The sequence below is a fragment of the Narcine bancroftii genome, chromosome 6 (genome assembly GCF_036971445.1).
Source record: "Narcine bancroftii isolate sNarBan1 chromosome 6, sNarBan1.hap1, whole genome shotgun sequence".
NCBI classification, from domain to species: domain Eukaryota; kingdom Metazoa; phylum Chordata; class Chondrichthyes; order Torpediniformes; family Narcinidae; genus Narcine; species Narcine bancroftii.
Window position 1 is genome coordinate 96,516,348 of NC_091474.1, and position 17,984 is coordinate 96,534,331.

General features: G+C 45.8%; 1 protein-coding gene across 1 annotated transcript in view; it reads left to right on the forward strand.

Annotated features, from left to right (window-relative positions):
- Positions 1-17,984, forward strand: part of LOC138737568 (fatty acid-binding protein, intestinal-like) — a 41,601-nt gene that overhangs the window by 9,461 nt on the left and 14,156 nt on the right. Inside the window, exon 3 of the mRNA XM_069888233.1 lies at positions 11,051-11,223. Coding sequence (XP_069744334.1) covers positions 11,051-11,223 — 173 coding nt within the window. The remainder of the gene's footprint in view (positions 1-11,050; positions 11,224-17,984) is intronic.

The following is a 17,984-nucleotide window of genomic DNA, read 5'->3' on the forward strand; positions in this document are numbered from 1 at the left end:
CACACTCCCCAGAGTCCTACCATTAACATTCAAACCACCTGCCACTTCTCAGCCCAGCTCTGCGTCCTCTCAATGTCCCTCTGGCAACCCTCCAGACCATCCACAACACCACTCATTTTTGTGCCATCTTACTAACCTGCTCTCATCCAGGTAATTGACAAAAATTGCAAAGAGTAGGGGATCCTTGCGGAATACAATTAGTCGTCGACCTCCATGAAGAATACAAACCATCTACAATGTGTCGGCAACATGCACCCGCCAGCAAACACCCATCACCAGCAACACCCACCCACAACCTTTCCTAGCAACGCCCGCCGACAATGTCAACAGACCCAACCACAACCATCCCCGGAAACCACCATCCACCCAACCACCTTCTGCCTTCTGTATCCACAAAGCAAGGCCTCCTTGGATTCCATGCCTCCTTACCTTCTAAATGAGCCTTGATGGGGAACCTTATCCAATGCCTTACTGACATCCAGATACACTACATTCCCTGCTCTACTTTCATCAATGAGCTTAGATACATCCTCAAAGAATTCAATCAGACTCATGAGACATGACCTTCCCCTGATGAAGCCATGCTGACTGACTATCCCTAATCAGATTTCACCTCTCTAAATGCTCGCAAATCCTGACTCTTAGGATCTTTTACAACAGTTGGCCTGCCTCTGAAGTAAGGTCTATAATTTCCCAGGTTATCTCCACCCCCTTTCTACAACAAGAGGATGGCACTTGCTAACCCTCCAATCCTCCAGTACTTCTCCTGTCCCCGGTGATCATTGCCAGTGGCTTAGTAATTTCCTCCCTCACTGCCCACAGGAGCCTTGGGTAAATCTCATCTGGTCCTGGTGACTTATCTAACTTCATGCTGTTCAAAAATTCCAACACATCCTCTTCCTTAATGTCAACATGCACAAGCGTTTCAGTCCGCTTTAAGTCATCCTCACATTTGCCTAGATGAACATTGAAGCAAAGTATTTATTAAGGACCTTTGCTACCTCCTCCAACTCAATGTCACCCCTGCTGGGTCCTATCCTCACATGACTCGTCCTCCTGTCCTTCACGTACTTGTAGAATATCTTGGGGCTTTCCTTCATCCTGCTTACCAAGCCCTTCTCATGACCTCTTAGAACTCTCCTAACTCCTTCCTTAAGCTTTCTCCTGGCAATCTTGTAATTCTCAAGACCTCTTCTTAAACCTCTCATAAGCTTTTATTTTCTTTTTAACTGGAGTTGGTATATCTCATGTACATCATGATCCTTTCACCTTTCCAACCATTCGCTGCCTCAATGTATTTGCCAAGTTTCTCCCATTCCTTTCCCCAAATACATCTACTCCAAATGTATGCTCCCGAGTTCCTGTCTCGTCGCATTGTTTTCTCCCCTACCCCACTGAAATTGTCTATTCTTGCCCTTCTCCAGTGCTACAGTAACAGAGAGAGAGTTATGATCACTCTGTCAGAAATGATCACCCTCTGAGAGATCAAATGCAAAGCGGTGCCTTACAGTGGCAACTCTGCCCTTTCAGAACTCCTAAAACCCGAACAAAAAGCGAGAAACATAAAATCAAACTTACCCAACGACACAGAGGTCCTAAGATCACTTGGAATCGGCAGAATTGGCAATCTCCGACAGGCTGAGGGACCTTTAAACAGCTCACCCAGGTACAAAAACAACTCCAGCCAGTACAACAACAACCTCTGCAGGTATAATAACAACTCTTGCAGCGGATCCTCAGGCCAGGTAAAGAAGACCCGACCATGTGGATGCAGAGTGATATGGGGGTGGGGCTATAGGTCAGGCTGAGATGCCGGGTCTTGAGGCTTCTGCTCCCTACCATCCTCCTGCCCAATGTAGTTTTTGGTGAACAAACCTGATGAACTCCAAGCTACAACATCAGGGAGTGCTGCATGACATACTTTACAGAAGCATGGCTAAACGTGGATGTTCCAGACATGGTGCTGCTGCCCAAGAGCTACATCTTCCATCGCGCTAACCGAACACCAGCGTCTGGAAAACCCAGGGGAGGCAGCGTTTGTGTCATCATCATTTCAACATGGTGCACAGACGTAACGGTCATGACCCAATCCTGTTCCCCCTGACCTGCAACATCTGGCGATCAAGTGTCGTCCATTCTACCTGCCGAGGGAGTTCACCGCCATCATCCTGGTCCCAGGGCACTGGAGGGACTGAGTACTGTGATAAACAGCAATGAGACAACACATCCTGATGCCTTCTTGATCATTGTGGTGGGGGGGACTTCAACCAGGCCAACCTGAAGAAGAATCTGACAAACTACCACCAACACATCACATGTGAGGCCAGGGGAACCAACACACTCAAGCACTGCTACACCACCATGAAAAAAGTACACAGAGCCATACCTCGACTGCAGTGATAATCTGGCTGTACTTCTACTCCTGGCAAACAAGCAGAGACTGAGGACCACAGCACCAGTGGTGAAGACGGTGATAGGATGGTTGAGGGAGGTGAAGGAGCATCTGCGGGACTGGTTTGAATCAGTGGACTGGAACATATTCAAGAACTCATCCATAGTCTTGAATGAATATGCAACAGATGTCACCAACTTCATCAAGACCTGCGTGGATGAGTGTGCGCCCATGCACAAATACCGGGTGTTCCCCAATCAGAAGCCCTGGATGAATAATAGGATTTGCGACCTGCTGAGGGTGAGAACAAGGGCGTTCAAGGCCAGGGATCGAAATATTACAAGGAGTCCAGGTTCGACCATCTCTGAAGCAAAGTGGCAATTCTGGAGGGAGCTGGATACAGATAGAGCTATGGTAGGGAATGCAGGACATTACAGGCTACAAAATGAGAGCGAACACTATAGATGTTTGTGATGCTTCATTACCCGATGAGCTGAACACCTTCTATGCTCACTTTGAGAAGAACTAAACATTACCTACTAGAATCCATGAAAAGGCTGAAGACCCTGTGATTTGTCTCTGAGGATGAACGCTCGCAAGACGTCAGGCCCTGACAGCAAAACTGGCTGGGGACTGAAAATCTGCACCAACCAATTAGGACATTTTCAACTTCTCATTGCAACAGTCAATGCTTCCCATTGGCTTCAAAAGGGAATCAATCATCCCCGTACCAAAGAAGAGTAGACAACTACCGCCCAGTAGCACTAATTTCTACTGTGATGAAATGCTTTGAGAGGCTGGTCATGGCCAGAGTTAACATGGACCTAAGTAAAGATCTGGACCTGCTGCAATTCACCTATCATCTCAATCGCTCTACAGCAGATGCAATATCGCTAGTTCTCCACTCAGCTCCGGATCACCTCGAAAACAGCAATTTATACAAACGGCTGCTCTTCATCAACTACAGCTCGGCCTTCAACACCATTATTCCCTCAGTGCTGGTCAAGAAGTTACAAACTCGGAGGAGTCACGTGATGGAGTAGTGGCCGGACGGTGAACTCCAGCCCTCTCCAGAAAAGTCGGGAAAAACAAGAGAAAATACAAAGGCACAGAAATACAAGTTAAAGAAAAGTGAGTATAAAGGTGGAAAGAAGATGGAGACAAAAGGAGAAAAAACAAAATCAACGGAAAGAAGAGAGGAAGAGAAGACAACGGAGGAAAAAGGTGAAGGCCTTACCTGTCCGAAGAGGCCCGCTGTGGAGAGAAGACCCCACTACCTCAGGTCGGTAGAAAGAGAACTACAACAATGGCTCACAGAGCCGAGTAAAAGTGCGCAACCGCGCATGCGCGACTCCTCGCGCATGCGCGATGCGCATACAAAAAAACACACCGACGGGAGGGGGGACCAGCTGGGGAGTCGATCTCCACAGCCGGCAACGACAGCTGCAGAACACCTGCAGCAAGAAGAGACCACAGAAGACAATAGAAACAAGAAAGAAGAGGAGGAAAGGGCAGCAAAGAAACAACAGATGGTCAACCTAGAGGAAGAAGAAGAGGAAGAGGAAGAGTACAGGGAAATAGAAGAAGAAAAGATAGGCAAGGTAAAGGAGGTACTTGCTCTTGTTAGAGGATACATGGAGTCATTTAAAGAATGGCAAACACAGGAATTCAATGATTTAAGAAGAAGAATAAACAACACAGAAAAGAAAATAAATAAAATGGATATGACCTTAACAGAAATGGGGAAAAAAATGGACAAGATGGAAGAACGGGCAATAGCAGCAGAAATGGAGGTAGAAGACTTAAAAAAGAAATTGGAGGAATCTAATAAAAAAACTAAAGAGACACAAGAATTACTAGCCCAAAAAATAGATATAATGGAAAATTATAACAGAAGAAATAGCATAAAGATAGTGGGCCTTAAGGAAGATGTAGAAGGCAAGAATATGAGGGAGTTTATAAAAGAATGGATCCCTAAGGCCCTAGGATGTCCAGAACTACAGCAAGAAATGGAAATAGAAAGGGCACATAGAGCATTGGCCCCTAAACCACAACCACAACAAAAACCAAGATCTATTGTAGTAAAATTCCTAAGATATACTACAAGAGAAAAGGTACTGGAGAAGACAATGGAAAAAGTAAGAGAGGGCAACAAACCACTGGAGTATAAAGGGCAAAAAATCTTCATTTATCCAGATATAAGCTTTGAACTCCTAAAGAAGAGAAAAGAGTTCAATGCAGCAAAAGCGATTTTATGGAAGAAAGGATATAAATTTACACTGAAGCATCCTGCGGTATTGAAAATATTTATTCCAGGACAACAAAACAGACTATTCTCGGATCCAGAAGAAGCACGAAAATTTGCAGAACAATTACAAAAATAGACTGAGGGATGAAGACGGGTAATGAGAGCAAAAATTATCACGATTGATATGTATGTGGGTAAAGACAAAAATAGACTGAGGGATGAAGACGGGTAAGGAGGGTAAAAATGACCACGATTGATATGTATGCGGGTAAAGAGGTATAAGAGTGAATAGAGACAATGGGCATATGTGAAAGTATCTGTAATTAGAGGAAAACATAGAAAGTATAGACAAGAATTAATAAGGGAAGGTAATGGAATAGAGAGAATAAGGAGGGAACTAAAAGAGTGACCTTTGTGACATATAAAAAACGAAATCTTTTCTGGGGGGGGCTGGGTGGGGGGAAAAGAGCGGTCACTGCAAAATCAGTTGACGCTTGCGAGTGGATTCGCAAATCCAAATGGAGAGGGGAGATGTGGTTGTCCGACAAGGGATAAAGGGCAACTCAGGAGGGGAAGGGGAGATTGGGGATAAAGAAGATAGAAATAGGAGAATAAGGAAAATGTTGGATGTTGTAGGAATGTTGTCTGGTAAAGAGTTGAAAATAAGAAAACAGAAATGGAAAAGGAGGAAAGGTAATGATGGAAAAACGGAAAGAGAAGATAAACAAAATATAAAATGGCTACGCTAAACTATATGACTCTAAATATTAATGGAATACATAACCAAATTAAAAGGAAGAAACTACTAAATTTACTGAAAAAGGAAAAAATAGATATAGCATTTGTCCAAGAAACACATTTAACTGAATTGGAGCACAAGAAATTAAAGAGAGATTGGGTAGGACATGTAACAGCAGCATCGTATAATTCAAAAGCAAGAGGAGTGGCTATATTAATTAGCAAAAATGTGCCATTTAAAATAGAAGAGGAAATAATAGATCCAGCAGGGAGATATGTTATGATAAAATGTCAGATATATTCAGAGCTTTGGAATCTACTTAATATATATTCACCTAACGAAGAAGATCAAAAGTTTATGCAAGATATCTTTTTGAAGGTAGCTAATACGCAAGGGAACATACTAATAGGAGGGGATTTCAATCTGAATTTGGATCCAAATATGGATAAAACGGGGAAAAAAATTAACAGGAAGAACAAAGTAACCAAATTTATAATTAAATCAATGCAAGAAATGAAACTTGTGGACATATGGAGGAAACAAAACCCAAAAGAAAAGGAATACTCATACTACTCGACTAGACATAAAACATACTCAAGGATAGACCTATTCCTGTTATCAGCCCACATACAAGGGAGAGTTAGGAAAACGGAATATAAAGCTAGACTATTATCGGACCACTCACCCCTGTTATTGGCAATAGAGCTAGAAGACATCCCTCCAAGAATGTATAGATGGAGATTAAACCCCATGCTACTTAAAAGACAGGATTTTAGAGAATTTATTGAAAAACAATTAAAAATGTACTTTGAAGTAAATACGGAATCAGTGGAAGATAAGTTTATACTATGGGACGCAATGAAAGCATTCATTAGAGGGCAAATAATAAGTTATGCAACCAAGATGAAGAAGGACTATAATCAGGAAACAGAGCAGTTGGAAAGGGAAATAATAAACATAGAAAAAAAATTAGCAATAAAGGAAGATACAACCAAAAGAAGAGAATTGGCGGATAAAAAAATAAAATATGAAACATTACAAACATATAAGGTGGAGAAGAATATAATGAAGACAAAACAGAAATATTATGAACTAGGGGAAAAAACACACAAAATCCTAGCATGGCAGCTTAAGACAGAGCAAACTAAGAAAATGGTATTGGCAACAAGGAAAAAAGACAAACAAATTACATATAATCCAAAAGAAATTAAGGAAAACTTCAGAGAATTCTATGAACAATTATACCGAACCGAAAACGAAGGGAAAGAAGGGAAAATAGATGAATTTTTGACTAAAATTGAACTACCAAAACTACAAATAGAGGAACAAAATAAATTAACAGAACCATTTGGAACAGTAGAAATACAAGAGATAATAAAAAATTTACCAAATAATAAGACACCAGGAGAGGATGGACTCCCAATAGAATTCTACAAAACATTTAAAGACCTAATAATACCGCCCCTCCTGGATGTAATCAACCAGATTGATGAGACACAAAACTTACCAGATTCATGTAAAACAGCAATAATTACAGTGATACTAAAACAAGGGAAAGATCCACTCTCACCAGCGTCATATAGACCAATATCTTTGCTAAACACAGATTATAAGATAATAGCTAAACTATTAGCGAACAGATTAGCAGAACAGGTACCGAAAATGGTAAATTTAGACCAAACTGGATTTATCAAAAAAAGACGCACAACAGACAATATTTGTAAATTTATTAACTTAATTCATGCAGTAGAAGGAAATAAAGCACCGGCAGTAGCAGTTGCTTTAGACGCAGAGAAGGCCTTCGACAGAGTAGAATGGAATTACTTGTTCAAAGTATTGCAAAAATTCAGTTTACCGGAGAAGTATATTAATTGGATTAAAGCATTATATAAGGGACCGTTAGCGAAAGTGACAGTAAATGGACATGTATCAAAGCAATTTAACTTAAGCAGGTCAACGCGGCAGGGATGCCCACTATCACCATTATTGTTTGCGCTAGCTATAGAACCACTAGCAGAATCGATAAGAAGAGATAATAATATAAAAGGAATAAAAATAAAAGACAGGGAATATAAAATCAGTCTGTTTGCGGATGATGTGATAGTGTACTTAACAGAACCAGAACTATCAATAAAAGAACTATATAAGAAATTGAAGGAATATGGAGAAGTGTCGGGATACAAGATAAACGTAAATAAAAGTGAAGCAATGCCTATGAATAACGCGGATTTCTCAAAATTTAAGGAGGAATCCCCATTCAGATGGCAAACGCAGGCAATAAGATACCTAGGTGTGCAAATAAACAAAAATCTAGGCCAATTATATAAACTCAATTACAATCCACTAATGAAAAAATTACAGGACGATTTAGAGCATTGGAAAGAGCTACCACTAACACTGATAGGAAGGATAAACTGTATTAAAATGAACATTTTTCCAAGGATACTATACTTATTTCAGGCATTGCCAATACAACTGACAGAAAAATTCTTCAAAGAGTTAAAGAAAATAATAAGGAGATTTTTATGGAGAGGGGGGAAACCGAGGATAGCACTAGACAAATTAACAGAATGGTATAAACAAGGAGGCTTACAATTGCCAAACTTCAAAAATTATTATAGAGCCGCACAATTAAGGTACCTATCAGATTTTTATCAAACAAGGGAAAAACCAGACTGGACGAGACTAGAATTAGATAAAATAGGGGAAAAGATACCTGAACACATATTATATAAATGGGACGAAAAATTGGTACAACATAGAACTTCTCCAGTATTACACCATCTCCTCAATATATGGAAGAAGATTCATGTAGAAAGAAATAAAATAAATTACCAAATACCAAAACTAATATTGACGCAAAATAAGCTACTCCCTTTTACAATAGACAACCTTGCCTTTAGAAAATGGGAAAAAAAAGGAATTAAAAGAATAGAAAATTGTTTTTCAGGAAGTAGATTCTTATCCTTTGAACAAATGAGAGATAAGTACAATATAACGGGAGATACAGCGCTGGCATATTACCAACTGAGATCCTACTTGAAAGATAAATTAGGAAGCAACTTGAGTTTACCAGAGGGAAGTAACCTTGAATATGTGATTACAGATACAATGTTAATCAAAAGATTTATAAAAAATATGTATATTAAACTGCAAGAAAAGGAAAATGAGGAAACAAATGGTAAAACTAAACAAAAATGGGAACAAGATTTAAATATAAAGATAAAAAAGGAAACATGGGAGAAGTTATGCTCTGGAACGATGAGAAATACAATAAATACGAGGCTGCGTATGATACAATATAATTGGTTACACAGACTATACATTACACCGCAAAAGTTAAATAAATGGGACCCAACAGTATCTGATAGATGTTTTCGATGTAAAAAAGAAAGGGGAACAACAATTCATGCAATCTGGACATGTGAGAGAGTAGAAAAATTTTGGGATGATCTCAATCAGATATTAAATAAAATAACAGAAAACAATATACCAAAGAATCCAGAGATCTTTCTCCTAAGTAACATAAAAAATAAAGAATTTGGAATTGACTTGGAGGATGCACAAAAAAGATTTGTTAAGATAGCCCTAGCTGTAGCAAAAAAATGTATTATGTCAACCTGGAAATTGGAAGATAATTTGAAAATACAACAATGGTATATAGAAATGAATAAATGTATTCCATTAGAAAAAATAACATATAGTTTAAGAAATAATATTGAAATATTCGAACAAGTATGGGAGCCTTACATTAAATACAATAGCGAAAACCTACCGGGAACAAACATTACCTAAGTTGATGGAAGGAGAAGAGAAGAAAAGAATGGACTCAGTAGAATTTCTGGTGTATTTTTGTTGAATGACAACATTGTCTAACTGAATTAAAGCAACCTAGATTGTATAACTAAAATGGATGAGAGGGGGGGGGGATGGGGGGGTGGCTTGGGAGGAGGGAGGGGGGAGGGAGAAAAAGTCACTGTAAATGTGTGGAAAAGAAAAAGTGTATATCATGGCTATTGTGATTTATGGTGTGAAAAATAAAAAATTAAAAAAAAAAAAAAAAAAAAAAAAAAAAAAAAAGAAGTTACAAACTCTCGGCCTCTGTACCCCCCTCTGCATCTGGATTCTTGACTTCCTCATCAGAAGACCACAGTCAGTAAGAATTGGAAACAACATCTCCTCTTCACTGATCAGCAACACAGGCACACCCCAATGACATGTGCTTAGCTCACTGTTCTACTCGTTATTATACACCCATGAATGTTTGGCCAGGCACAATTCCTCCAATGCCATCTACAAGTTTGCCGATGACAACACAGTTATCGGCAGAATCACACAAGGTAATGAGGAGGTGAACAGGAAGGAGATAGATCAATTCATTGAATAATGTAAAGACAACAACCTTGTGCTCATCCTCACCAAAACCAAGGAGATGATTGTGGATTCAGGAGGAAGTCAGGGGAACACAACGCAGTCATCATCGAGGGCTCAGTAGTGGAGAAGGTCAAGAACTTTAAATTTCTGGGTGTCAACATCTCCATCTTAGAGCTTTCACGTTGATGCAATCACAAAGAAGGCTCGCCAGCGGCTATACTTTGTGAGGTGTCTGAGGAGATTCGGTTCGTCACCAAATATTCTCATAAACTTCTAGGGGTGTACTGTGGAGAGCATTCTGGCTGGTTGCATCACTGCCTGGTACAGAGGCACCAACTCTCAGGACAAGAATAAACTCCAGAGGGCTGTTAACTCGGCCTGCGACATCACAGGTACCAGGCTTCACTCCATCAAGGACATCTACATGAGGTGGTGTCTTAAAAAAGCAGCCTCTTTCCTCAAAGACCCCCACCACCCAGGCCATGCCCTCTTCACTCTGCTACTATTGGGGAAAAGGTACAGGAGCTTAAAGACGAGCACTCAGCAGCTCAAGGACAGCTTCTTCCCCGCTGCCATCAGATTCCTGAATGATCAATGAACCAAAGACACTGCTTTACTTTTTGTGCGCTGTTATTATAGTAATGTCGTAAGATAGTCATAATATGAATGTTTGCGCTGTGACTTGTTCAAGACAAGAAATCCTGATTCTGATTCTGACACCTGACCTGGTTCTTCACCAATACCAGGTGAAGTATAGCCTCTTCTCCAGTTGGCCTATCTACATATTATGCCAGGAAACCTTCCTGAACACACCTACAAAATTCCATTCCATCCAAACCCTTCGCTCTATGATGGAGCCAATTAATATTAGGGACGTTAAAATCACCCACCACAAAACTTTATTGCTTTCACACCTTTCTCGAATCTGCTTCCTTCTCTGCTCATCAGTGTCTCTGTCACTATTTGGGGGGGGGGGGTCTATAATAGACACTCAGTTGGGTTATTTCCCCTTTTCTGTTCCTGACTTTAATATTTAATGCCCAGACCGATCGTCTCCCAGACCATCATATGCTGACTTTCCCCAGCACGTGTCTGTACTGCACTCGACCCCAGCAGCTGTTGATTTTCTTGTTCATCTGAAGGCTGTTCTGATCTCGTCCATCATTTCTCAATGCTGGCCGTCCAAGGCGCTTGTGATTGAGCAGGCGCGGTCTCGGTTATGGTCTGGTCCTCTAACCACACTCTCAGACAGCCTCCTGCTGATTACGAATGTTGGCTTTGTGCTCTCATTTGTCAGGGGTACCTGAGAAGCAGCGGGCGATGATGCTCGAAGCCCTGATGGAAATTAACATAAAGCAAGTCGGAAACCAGTTCACAATCGTTGAGAAAAGCTGCTTCTGTACCAAGACCTCGGAGTGGATTCTGGATGAAGAATTTGAAAACACTCTTGCGGATGGGAGTCTGGTGAAGGTACTGAAGAAGGAATTGATTTCCCCATTCTCTAATATTCCCCGTTCCCATCTCGCTCTGAGCATGACAGGCCCACTGATCCTCAGCAAACGTTTCACACTCCGTGTAAAGTATGGGAAAATTACAACCAGGCTGGCTACTTGGGCACACCCATCACATTGGTTCCAAACCACTCCCCGCTGAGACATTAAACCAAGGCCCAAATTAACACACATGGTGGCTTTTGGTGGAAGGTGGAGGGGAGAGGAGAGCTCGCGGATTGCCACTGAATTAAGGGATCATCTCCTCTTTCTTCTCCAGTGCCACCCTACAGATCCCACAAGTCCAAAGGGGATGAATTCACAGTGCACCCTTTATGGACTGTCAAGCCAAGGCTGCCCGTAAATTGGAGGAGCCACATTTTATATTCTGACAGGGTACCCTCCAACGTTGACTCCTCCCTTGCCTCCTCCCTTGCCTCTCTCTCTCTCTATCTCCTTTCCTCTAGCTCCCTGCCCCTTCCCCTCCTTCTATGCTCTCCCCATCACCTCAGCTTCCACCTTCCCACCCGCATCCACCTGTTACATCTCATCCATTAGCCCATTCTCCTCCACCTTCCTCCCTCCCTCCTCTCCTTCTCCCCTCCTCCCTCCACCTTTCCATTCAGACACCTGCCTGTTTTTGCTCATATCTGACCAAAGGCCCAGGCCTGAAATGCTGGTTCCCTTTATTTCCAATGGAGGCCGCGTGACCTGCTGGGTTCCTCCAGCACGTTGGTGTATCGTATTCGTGTTGAGTTTGGGAAGTTCAGTGAGAGGCGAGTCTGGACACAAATATTACAATCAAAGGTAACTTTATTGAACACATGGGAGACAAACAGGAAGACGGCAAATTATATTACTCTATGACTCAACAACTATGTAGGCATTCACTTCAGACCCAGGTTGGACTTTGATACCACTGGCCGCCTATCTTCTACATGCTCTCGCACGCGTACACTCTTGACAGATAAGGACTTTCAAACACACTCCTAATTCCCTGTACTATTGGGAGTACAGCTCTCCGCCAGCATTGATGTATCACAGTACTAGGGCTCAGCTTCAGCGTAGTGCACTCCTTACCCGCGACTCCTCCAGCGATGTCCACAGTAGCGACCTGTCGTGCCCCACACTTGGACCAAGAGGCAGAGAGAATGTGGCATGTACCGATCTTTATACTGTTCTGAGCTGGGTGTCTGTATGACGCTGAGTCATTTAAATAAGCCCACGGTAAGGTGTGCACTAATGAGTGGCTGGAGTCCAGCCTTGATTGGCAGGTGATGCAACTTCCAAATAAGTTTCCAACAGGAAGGTCATGTGACCATCTGCAATCCACAGGGAGGGTGGCCACGTGTTTCTCCACAATTCACATACAATGACCCACCACTCCCCAGCGTCTGCAGATTTTTTTGGTTTAACTCACAGTGCCCCTGTCCAATCTTTAGAGGGCTTCCTCACAACTCCTCGAATCCTGTTCCTATTTTATATTCTTGGGCTTTCAAACACAAAGAGTTTTCAGTCGGTCCTTCATGATGTCATCAAGACCTGCCGTGTTCATATTGAAAGTGGCCCCGCTGGGTTGGCAGAGATGTCCGGGTGGCCTGTAGTATGGGGCAAGGTAAGTCCCAAGTCCTTCAGGGGTATTACTGACAAACTGCTGCTATGTGTCACTCTGGCCAAGTGGATGGGCTAAAGCTGACACCAATACTTGAGGTCAGTCTGGTAACAGGTGACAGGCCCATCCAGCCCATCAGCCAGCCCACCAGACAGCACTGCCCAAACACATTAATTAATCTACAAGCACCATACCTTGTTGGAGTACGGGAGGGAAACCAAACTCCATACAGATAGCCTTGGATTTATACATGGGCCACTGGTGGTAACAGCCTCACTAAATGTGCCATCAACCCCATCCATGGAGTTCCCACCAAACCGGGATGAGAGCCACACAGTAAGCAGGGAGGCAGAAGTGTCTGTGTTCGAAAGGGAGGAGGTTGCCTTAGCTAGTTCTCAGCAATCCCAACCTGCTATGTCAGCAGCAATGTCAATGAGGAAAAGGCAACAGCAGACGGTAAATGTCAGGAGCCTGCAGTCATCAGTTTCCCCAGGACAGGGAGACTGTAGACACTGTCATTCCAGGAAAGGGAGACTGTAGACACTGTCATGCCAGGACAGGGAGACTGTAAACACTGTCATCCCAGGACAGGGAGACAGAAGGCACTGTCATCCCAGGAAAGGGAGACTGTAGACACTGTCATGCCAGGACAGGGAGACTGTAAACACTGTCATCTCAGGACAGGGAGACTGAAGGCACTGTCATCCCAGGACAGGGAGACTGTAGACACTGTCATCCCAGGACAGGGAGACTGTAGGCACTGTCATCTCAGGACAGGGAGACTGAAGGCACTGTCATCCCAGGACAGGGAGACTGAAGGCACTGTCATCCCAGGACAGGGAGACTGTAGACACTGTCATCCCAGGACAGGGAGACTGAAGGCACTGTCATCGCAGGACAGGGAGACTGTAGACACTGTCATCCCAGGTCAGGGAGACAGAAGGCACAGTCATCCCAGGACAGGGAGACTGTAGGCACTGTCATCTCAGGACAGGGAGACTGAAGGCACTGTCATCCCAGGACAGGGAGACTGAAGGCACTGTCATCCCAGGACAGGGAGACTGTAGACGCTGTCATGCCAGGACAGGGAGACTGTAAACACTGTCATCCCAGGACAGGGAGACTGTAGACACTGTCATCCCAGGACAGGGAGACTGAAGGCACTGTCATCGCAGGACAGGGAGACTGTAGACACTGTCATCCCAGGACAGGGAGACTGTGGGCACTGTCATCCCAGGACAGGGAGACTGAAGGCACTGTCATCCCAGGACAGGGAGACTGTAGACACTGTCATCCCAGGACAGGGAGACTGTAGACACTGTCATCCCAGGACAGGGAGACTGAAGGCACTGTCATCGCAGGACAGGGAGACTGTAGACACTGTCATCCCAGGACAGGGAGACTGTGGGCACTGTCATCCCAGGACAGGGAGACTGAAGGCACTGTCATCCCAGGACAGGGAGACTGTAGACACTGTCATGCCAGGACAGGGAGACTGTAGGCACTGTCATCCCAGGACAGGGAGACTGAAGACACTGTCATCCCAGGACAGGGAGACTGAAGGCACTGTCATCCCAGGACAGGGAGACTGTAGACACTGTCATCGCAGGACAGGGAGACTGTAGGCACTGTCATCCCAGGACAGGGAGACTGAAGGCACTGTCATCGCAGGACAGGGAGACTGTAGACACTGTCATCCCAGGACAGGGAGACAGAAGGCACTGTCATCCCAGGACAGGGAGACTGTAGGCACTGTCATCTCAGGACAGGGAGACTGAAGGCACTGTCATCCCAGGACAGGGAGACTGTAGACACTGTCATCCCAGGACAGGGAGACAGAAGGCACTGTCATCCCAGGACAGGGAGACTGTAGGCACTGTCATCTCAGGACAGGGAGACTGAAGGCACTGTCATCCCAGGACAGGGAGACTGTAGACACTGTCATCGCAGGACAGGGAGACTGTAGGCACTGTCATCCCAGGACAGGGAGACTGAAGGCAGTGTCATCGCAGGACAGGGAGACTGTAGACACTGTCATCCCAGGACAGGGAGACAGAAGGCACTGTCATCCCAGGACAGGGAGACTGTAGGCACTGTCATCTCAGGACAGGGAGACTGAAGGCACTGTCAACCCAGGACAGGGAGACTGTAGACACTGTCATCCCAGGACAGGGAGACTGAAGGCACTTTCATCCCAGGACAGGGAGACTGAAGGCACTGTCATCCCAGGACAGGGAGACTGTAGACACTGTCATCCCAGGAAAGGGAGACTGTAGACACTGTCATGCCAGGACAGGGAGACTGTAAACACTGTCATCCCAGGACAGGGAGACTGTAGACACTGTCATCCCAGGACAGGGAGACTGAAGGCACTGTCATCGCAGGACAGGGAGACTGTAGACACTGTCATCCCAGGACAGGGAGACTGTGGGCACTGTCATCCCAGGACAGGGAGACTGAAGGCACTGTCATCCCAGGACAGGGAGACTGTAGACACTGTCATCCCAGGACAGGGAGACTGTAGACACTGTCATCCCAGGACAGGGAGACTGAAGGCACTGTCATCGCAGGACAGGGAGACTGTAGACACTGTCATCCCAGGACAGGGAGACTGTGGGCACTGCCATCCCAGGACAGGGAGACTGAAGGCACTGTCATCCCAGGACAGGGAGACTGTAGACACTGTCATCCCAGGACAGGGAGACTGTAGGCACTGTCATCCCAGGACAGGGAGACTGAAGACACTGTCATCCCAGGACAGGGAGACTGTAGACACTGTCATCCCAGGACAGGGAGACTGTGGGCACTGTCATCCCAGGACAGGGAGACTGAAGGCACTGTCATCCCAGGACAGGGAGACTGTAGACACTGTCATCCCAGGACAGGGAGACTGTAGGCACTGTCATCCCAGGACAGGGAGACTGAAGACACTGTCATCCCAGGACAGGGAGACTGAAGGCACTGTCATCCCAGGACAGGGAGACTGTAGACACTGTCATCGCAGGACAGGGAGACTGTAGGCACTGTCATCTCAGGACAGGGAGACTGAAGGCACTGTCATCCCAGGACAGGGAGACAGAAGGCACTGTCATCCCAGGACAGGGAGACTGTAGACACTGTCATCCCAGGACAGGGAGACTGAAGGCACTGTCATCGCAGGACAGGGAGACTGTAGACACTGTCATCCCAGAACAGGGAGACAGAAGGCACTGTCATCCCAGGACAGGGAGACTGAAGGCACTGTCATCCCAGGACAGGGAGACTGAAGGCACTGTCATCCCAGGACAGGGAGACTGTAGACACTGTCATCCCAGGACAGGGAGACTGAAGGCACTTTCATCCCAGGACACGGAGACTGAAGGCACTGTCATCCCAGGACAGGGAGACTGTAGACACTGTCATCCCAGGAAAGGGAGACTGTAGACACTGTCATGCCAGGACAGGGAGACTGTAAACACTGTCATCCCAGGACAGGGAGACTGTAGACACTGTCATCCCAGGACAGGGAGACTGTGGGCACTGTCATCCCAGGACAGGGAGACTGAAGGCACTGTCATCCCAGGACAGGGAGACTGTAGACACTGTCATCCCAGGACAGGGAGACTGAAGGCACTGTCATCGCAGGACAGGGAGACTGTAGACACTGTCATCCCAGGACAGGGAGACTGTGGGCACTGTCATCCCAGGACAGGGAGACTGAAGGCACTGTCATCCCAGGACAGGGAGACTGTAGACACTGTCATCCCAGGACAGGGAGACTGTAGACACTGTCATCCCAGGACAGGGAGACTGAAGGCACTGTCATCGCAGGACAGGGAGACTGTAGACACTGTCATCCCAGGACAGGGAGACTGTGGGCACTGTCATCCCAGGACAGGGAGACTGAAGGCACTGTCATCCCAGGACAGGGAGACTGTAGACACTGTCATCCCAGGACAGGGAGACTGTAGGCACTGTCATCCCAGGACAGGGAGACTGAAGGCACTGTCATCCCAGGACAGGGAGACTGTAGACACTGTCATCCCAGGAGACTGTAGACACTGTCATCCCAGGACAGGTAGACAGAAGGCACTGTCATCCCAGGACAGGGAGACTGTAGGCACTATCATCCCAGGACAGGGAGACTGAAGGCACTGTCATCCCAGGACAGGGAGACTGTAGGCACTGTCATCCCAGGAGACTGTAGACACTGTCATCCCAGGACAGGTAGACAGAAGGCACTGTCATCCCAGGACAGGGAGACTGAAGGCACTGTCATCCCAGGACAGGGAGACTGTAGACACTGTCATCGCAGGACAGGGAGACTGTAGGCACTGTCATCTCAGGACAGGGAGACTGAAGGCACTGTCATCCCAGGACAGGGAGACAGAAGGCACTGTCATCCCAGGACAGGGAGACTGTAGACACTGTCATCCCAGGACAGGGAGACTGAAGGCACTGTCATCGCAGGACAGGGAGACTGTAGACACTGTCATCCCAGGACAGGGAGACAGAAGGCACTGTCATCCCAGGACAGGGAGACTGTAGGCACTGTCATCTCAGGACAGGGAGACTGAAGGCACTGTCATCCCAGGCAGGGAGACTGTAGACACTGTCATCCCAGGACAGGGAGACTGAAGGCACTGTCATCCCAGGACAGGGAGACTGTAGACACTGTCATCCCAGGAAAGGGAGACTGTAGACACTGTCATGCCAGGACAGGGAGACTGTAAACACTGTCATCCCAGGACAGGGAGACTGTAGACACTGTCATCCCAGGACAGGGAGACTGAAGGCACTGTCATCGCAGGACAGGGAGACTGTAGACACTGTCATCCCAGGACAGGGAGACTGTGGGCACTGTCATCCCAGGACAGGGAGACTGAAGGCACTGTCATCCCAGGACAGGGAGACTGTAGACACTGTCATCCCAGGACAGGGAGACTGTAGACACTGTCATCCCAGGACAGGGAGACTGAAGGCACTGTCATCGCAGGACAGGGAGACTGTAGACACTGTCATCCCAGGACAGGGAGACTGTGGGCACTGTCATCCCAGGACAGGGAGACTGAAGGCACTGTCATCCCAGGACAGGGAGACTGTAGACACTGTCATCCCAGGACAGGGAGACTGTGGGCACTGTCATCCCA